This window comes from Cibotium barometz, chromosome 22 (genome assembly GCF_041138505.1).
Source record: "Cibotium barometz isolate CiBa-2024 chromosome 22, ASM4113850v1, whole genome shotgun sequence".
Taxonomy (NCBI): domain Eukaryota; kingdom Viridiplantae; phylum Streptophyta; class Polypodiopsida; order Cyatheales; family Cibotiaceae; genus Cibotium; species Cibotium barometz.
In genome coordinates this window covers 43297607-43304056 of record NC_141067.1, presented here as the reverse complement: position 1 = coordinate 43304056, position 6450 = coordinate 43297607, and the positions used below count along the sequence as shown (strand labels likewise).

Genomic DNA, 6450 nt, shown 5'->3' with positions numbered 1-6450 from the left:
ACCCATAGTGTAAGAGGCCTTGGAAGGACTTTGATTTTTTGAAGGCTTTAAATTATTAAAACCAAAACACACAACTAATCTTTCCATTAGAGATTTCTTTGTTGGAGTGTATGGGCTGCACTCTAAGGTCATGTTAGATCCTGGTTTGAAAAATAAAAAAACACGACAAAGTTATAAAGGTTGCTCCTTGACTCTCTCCACAGTCCTCTTTTATTTACCTCCAATGATCTCTCTACCTCCCCTTGATTTGCTCCACCTCCAAAATAAGGGAGGATTATTTTTGCACCAACCTTTTACCCTTTGCTTTTGACCACTCACATAAAGCTTAGATAAGTACCTAAAAAAATGTTTTTACATTTGATTACTAGCTTGCTTTGTATCCATTTTCAATTTTGTTGTAAAGACGCATGTCTCTTTATTCGAAAGAGGTAGCTACCATATTAAGAATATGTCTATGCCATTTAAATGGGCATGCATAGTGTCTTAAAGTTGGTTGATTAAGTTAATACTCTTATCATGTCTCATTACACAATTATGATGTAGCATGATTTTTTTAACTTGTTTGATTTTTGTTAGTAACAATTTGTGGAAAACATTTGCTAGGCTTAACACTCGTTTGATTTTTTGAAAAACATGTTATGTAATAATTTGTGGAATATATTTGGTAGGCTTAACACTCTCCGTTTCTCTCTCTCTCTCTCTCTCTCTCTCTCTCTCTCTCTCTCTCTCTCTCTTTGTGGTATGCTTATGATTGATAACACAATAATAAAACAAGATGCTTTTTTCCAGAATTTATAAATAGATATATTATTCATTAGATGTTATATGAATTTATCAAAATATTATAAATAATAATATTAATACAACATATACCAAATATAAAACTCATACTAAAATAGTATACATTTTAATTATTGTCTCATATTTATGAACACCTTCTATATAAAATCTACTCTTATAAATAATACCAATAATCAATTAATATTATATATGTGATGTGATGTTGTAGATCGTTAAATAATACATATTTCATGATTATAATGCGTTATAAAATACACATAACCCCCCACCAATGACTTCCAAAGAAAAGAGAAGGTAAATTTATGGTGAGCCCTTTACTTGTTCATTTTTAAAACTAGGTAATAAACATAATCTAAGAAAGCAAGCATTTAAGCTTTCTTTATTATATCTTAACCTTTTAATGATGGAAAGGATAAACTTTTAGGGCCATCCTTTGTTAGGCTATGTTTTCAATGATTAAAATAGATGGGTTAAAAACTATGTAAAGCTATAAAATATTAACGGCACTATCCTAGGGTAATCAATCGAGGTGTAGAGTGTGGGGATGATGAAATATATTAACTGTCTTTGTCTATATGTGTGAAGACTTGACACGAGCACAACTCAAGCAAAAGGGAGTAGAGCTAGAGAAGATGTGAGCGGCACGTAAAGCAAGGAAATGGGCAATCCTTTGAAACAACAAGGCCATCATTCAAGAGTTTCACACTCCTAATCGAAGGATGTGGATGCTTGATTGATGTTATTGTAGGTTTTTCTTTCTATTTCTTTTTGTAGGCCTTATGACTGCTTGATGGACTCTTGATGTGTTTTGCAATTGTATTGATGGACTCTCAATCCTTAATTGATGTGTATAGGTCATATATGGCCTCACCCCATTTGGACCCCATAGAGGACATTAATATCATCATCATAATCTCTCTCTCTCTCTCTCTCTCTCTCTCTCTCTCTCTCTCTCTCTCTCTGTCTCTCTCTCTCTTTTGTATACCAAAGAGAATGGCCTCATGCCACTTGGAACCCATGTAGAGAATCTCACCCCCGGTGGACTAAGAGGGCATGTCATTGAAGTATGAGGTGTGTTAAAAAAACAGACCTTCTAGGTGGAGAAGTGGGGTATCGATTCCATGGAGGATGTTAATATCATCATCATAATCTCTCTCTCTCTCTCTCTCTCTCTCTCTCTCTCTCTCTCTCTCTCTCTTTTGTATACCTAGCCTCACCCCACTTGGAACCCATGTACACCTTTGGACCAAGAGGGCATGTCATTGAAGTATGAGGTGTGTTAAAAAAAACAGACCTTCTAGGTGGAGAAGTGGGGTATCGATCCCATGGAGGACGTTAATATCATCATCATAATCTCTCTCTCTCTCTCTCTCTCTCTCTCTCTTTTGTATACCTAGCCTCACCCCACTTGGAACCCATGTACACCTTGGACCAAGAGGGCATACCCTTGAAGTATGACAAGGTTCTCTCTCTCTTTTGTATACCAAAGAGAATGGCCTCACCCCACTTGGAACCCATGTACACCTTGGACCAAGAGGGGATGCCTTTGATGTATGACAAGGTTCTCTCTCTCTTTTGTATACCAAGAGGGCATGCCATTGAAGTATGACAAGGTATACCAAAGAGAATGGCCTCACCCCACAGGTATACCAAAGAGAATGGCCTCACCCCACTTGGAACCCATGTACACCTTGGACCAAGAGGGCATGTCATTGAAGTGTGACTTTCGACATTCAAAAGAACACAATGCCCCTTGATGAAAACTATTTGTTCTTTCGTATTTTGTAATCTTGAATATACATAACCTTATGAGGGTATGCACACGGATGTGTCAGCATAGGATTTGCAGAGGCACTTCTGTCTGTGGACCTTTTGTGTCCCTTCAGATTACACGTTTTGATCACCTTCTTCTTCGGGGCTGCATCAACACAAGTCATCTGACGCCAAGCAAAGGCATGCATTGCCTTCTTAAAAGTGTTCCTGTTCAATTTACATGTTAGGATTGTGCAGGAGTTTGTTGGAATCAAGACAGATTTCAAGCAAGCTGCCAGCATCAAGCGCTTTCACGCGGGGTGTCAGTACTGCAAGGCATCTCAAAATTGGACATGATGAGCAAGCTATTAACTTACATCGTCAAATGCGACAGAGCAGTGTCAAACCGACTGCATATGCTTTTGTAGAGGTTCTGAAATCTTGTGCCTGCACAGCAGCTTTAGAACGAGGCAATCTGATCCATGCTGACATTATTGAAACTTGTTTGGGTTTAAATCTCTTTGTAAGCAACACCCTCATTAACCTGTATGTCAAATGCAGAAGTATGAATGATGCTCGGAGTGTATTTGACAGGATGCCACAGCGAGATGTGGTGACATGGAATGCCATGATCGCAGGGTATGCCAAAGATGGGCATGGCCACATCGCTTTCCATCTTTTTTGGCAAATGCAAATTGAGGGCTTGCAGCCAGACAAATTCACATTTGTTAGCATGCTGAAAGCTTGCTGCAGCATAGAATCTTTAGGTCAAGGCAAGCTGGTGCATGCTCTCATTCTTACAGGCCATTTCGAGCTTGATGTCTATGTTGGAAGCACCCTCGTCCATATGTATGTTAATTGCCGGAGCCTTGGGGAGGCATGCAAGGTGTTCCATAATTTGCCGAATCGTAATGTAGTAACATGGAATGCAATGATTTCCGGTTTTACTGAGCATGGCCAGGTTAAGGAGGCTATCCTAACTTTTGAGCAAATGCAGTGGGACAGGATTGAGCCAAACGATGTCACTTTTATCTCTATCCTGAAAGCAATCTCTAGTATAGATGCTTTACTATATGGCAAGCTAACACATGCGTTTATCATAGAAAGTAACTTCGAGCACAATGTGATGATTGGCACCACTCTTATCGACACGTACTCCAAGTGTGGGAGCCTTACGGATGCACAGGAGGTGTTTAAGAAACTATCAAAGGGTAATGTTGTGACCTGGAGCACAATGCTTGCAGGATATGTTGATCATGGGCACAACATTGAGGCTCTTTTATTGTTTGAGCAAATGCAAAGTTATGGTTCAGTATCAAATGATATTATGTATGTGGGTTTGTTGAAAGCATGCTCCAAATTAGCAGCAGTAAACCATGGAAAGCTGATTCATGGCCTTATTATCAAAAGTGGTTGCCTATTGGAGGACTTTGTTGGAGGCACCCTTATTAGCATGTATGTGAAGTGTGGGAGCATAGAGGATGCATGCTGTGTTTTTTATAAACTGCTAAAGAAAAGTGTTGTAACTTGGAGTGCAATGATTGAAGGGTATGCCGAGCATGGGCATGGTGGAATAGCCATTGCACTGTTTCATCAAATGCTGCAGGAGGGTGATATACCAAATAGTGTCTCATTTCTGAGTGTGTTGAAAGCTTGTTCTGACAAACAAGTCTTAAATCAAGGCAAGCTGTTCCATATGCAGGTGGTTGAAAGTGGTTGTGGATCAGATCTATTTGTTGGGAACACTCTCATAGATATGTATGCAAAATGTGGGAGCATCACAAAAGCTTTTGAAGTGTTTAATGAGTTGCCAAAGCAGAGTGTGTCGACATGGAATGCCATCATATCAGGGTATGTGCATCATGGCGATGCTCAGGGGGCTCTTCAGCTTTTTCAAAGCATGCAAGCAGAGGGTGTCGAACCTAACAATGTCACAATTGCATGCATCTTAAAAGCATGTTGCAGCATATCAGCTTTAGAAGAGGGCAAGATGATTCACACCAACCTCTTTAATCATGAGGGTGAGAGAGATATCTTTGTGCAAAGTGCCCTCATTGATTTGTATGCCAAACACGGGTGTATTGAAGATGCACATAGGCTATTTGACAATCTTGTGAAGCGAGATCTGGTGCCATGTAATGCAATCATGAGAGGGTATGCACAGCAGGGGCATTTCCAGGAAGCACTTGGATTGTTTTTGCAAATGAAAGGTGAAGGAATTAAGCCTGACAGTGTGACATTCGTCGGTCTTCTACAAGCATGTTCTGTTACGTCAGCCCTGGTTCAGGGCAAGTTGATTCACACCCACATTATGAAGAGTGCTTTTTCATCAAGCCTATTCATTGGAAATGCCCTAATTGATATGTATGCAAAGTGTGGAAGTGTGAATGATGCTCACAAGGTGTTTAATGAATTAGCAGATCGTGATATTATTTCATGGAGTTCCATGATTGCTGGATTTGCCCGGCATAGTGATTATAAAATGGCTTTCCAATATTTCAAGAGCATGCAACAAGAGGGTTTGAAGCCAAATGATGTGACATTTGTCAGCCTTCTTTCCGCGTGCAGTCATATGGGCCTTGTGAACCAAGCCTCTTACCACATGGAGTCCATGAGAGAAGTGCATGGTATCCTACCAGCAATTGATCACTATAATACCATGGTTGATGTCCTTGGGCGGGCAGGTTGCTTAATTGAGGCAAAAGACTTAATTCAAACTATACCATGTAGAATAAATATAGTGGGGTGGGCATCTTTGCTCAGTCACTGTAACACGCATGGCAATATAAAGCTAGGGAAACATAGTTTTGATCATTTTGTTACCTTTGATAGTAGACATGCTTCTGGATATATGCATATGGCAATCATTTTTATGCATGCTGGAATGTGGGAAGATGTGGACAAGATGGATGCCTCTAGGAAAAATGCAGGTGCATGGAAGAAACCTGGGAAGGCCCTTATAGAGGTGGACAACAAGGTACATAGTTTCAGTGCCGGAAACATGAACCATAAACAAACAACTGAAATTCAAGCAAAGTTAACTAGGTTACGTTTTCAAATGAAACTTGATGGATATGTGTCTCATTTGGACACGGTGTTATGCCCAGCTATAGATCAAAGTATTGGAGATGTCTTTTTAAATCAAGGCCACAATCTGGCCATGTCATTTGGACCTAGTAGTACAAATGAACAGTTTTCAAGTGCTGAATAGTGTGTCTAAGATGCTTGATGGATTAAAAAAAACTGAGTCATAAACAATGATTCTCACAAGAATTGAGCTGAACTTATTTCAACTAGAAATTCCTCAATCCACTGCCCCTTTGTAACTACAAATACACATGAACCCAAACATGATACATTGTGCTCTTTGTTCTAAATGGTTTTTTTAACAGCTTCTGTTATGGTATCTAAGCCTCAGCGGTTTTATAGCAGCCCTTAAATGGGTCTCCTTTAGGGACAAAAGTTGCCTCCTCTTTCCATTGTTATGGCTTCTTTAGCTCAAATCACCACCTTCTTGACCTTCCATGAGGGCACAACAGCTGAGACTTTGAATACTGGGCTTAGTGAGATCAGCATCATTTTACAGGAGGCAGCCCAGACCAGGTTGGACTTTAGAGAGCAGCAGAGGAGCCTCTGCCTGGAGCCTAGCCACAGCTTGCACTGAGATCAGCTCTCAAGAGGGGAGGAGAGTGGAGTAAAGATTCCATGCCCGAGCGTCCTAGACTCAAGTGGGAGATAGAAAGAAAGAAAGAAAGAAAGATATATTAACGTCTCCTAAAGGCTGAAATGGCCCATGAGACCAAAACAAGGTACAACTGATGATGATGATGTCTCATCATAACACATTTGAAAGAAAGAATGAAAATAGTAACATCCTAAGAGAGCTAAGAGCTGAAA

At 40.0% G+C, this 6450-nt stretch overlaps 1 protein-coding gene across 1 annotated transcript; it reads left to right on the top strand.

The window, feature by feature from the left end:
* The first annotated feature begins 2606 nt into the window (after positions 1-2606).
* Positions 2607-5808, top strand: LOC147626629 (pentatricopeptide repeat-containing protein At2g33680-like). The gene has a single exon (XM_086816692.1). It carries the CDS (start codon positions 2795-2797, stop codon positions 5762-5764), a length of 2970 nt encoding a protein of 989 aa, XP_086672818.1. The 5' UTR covers positions 2607-2794; the 3' UTR covers positions 5765-5808.
* The last annotated feature ends 642 nt before the right edge of the window (positions 5809-6450 follow it).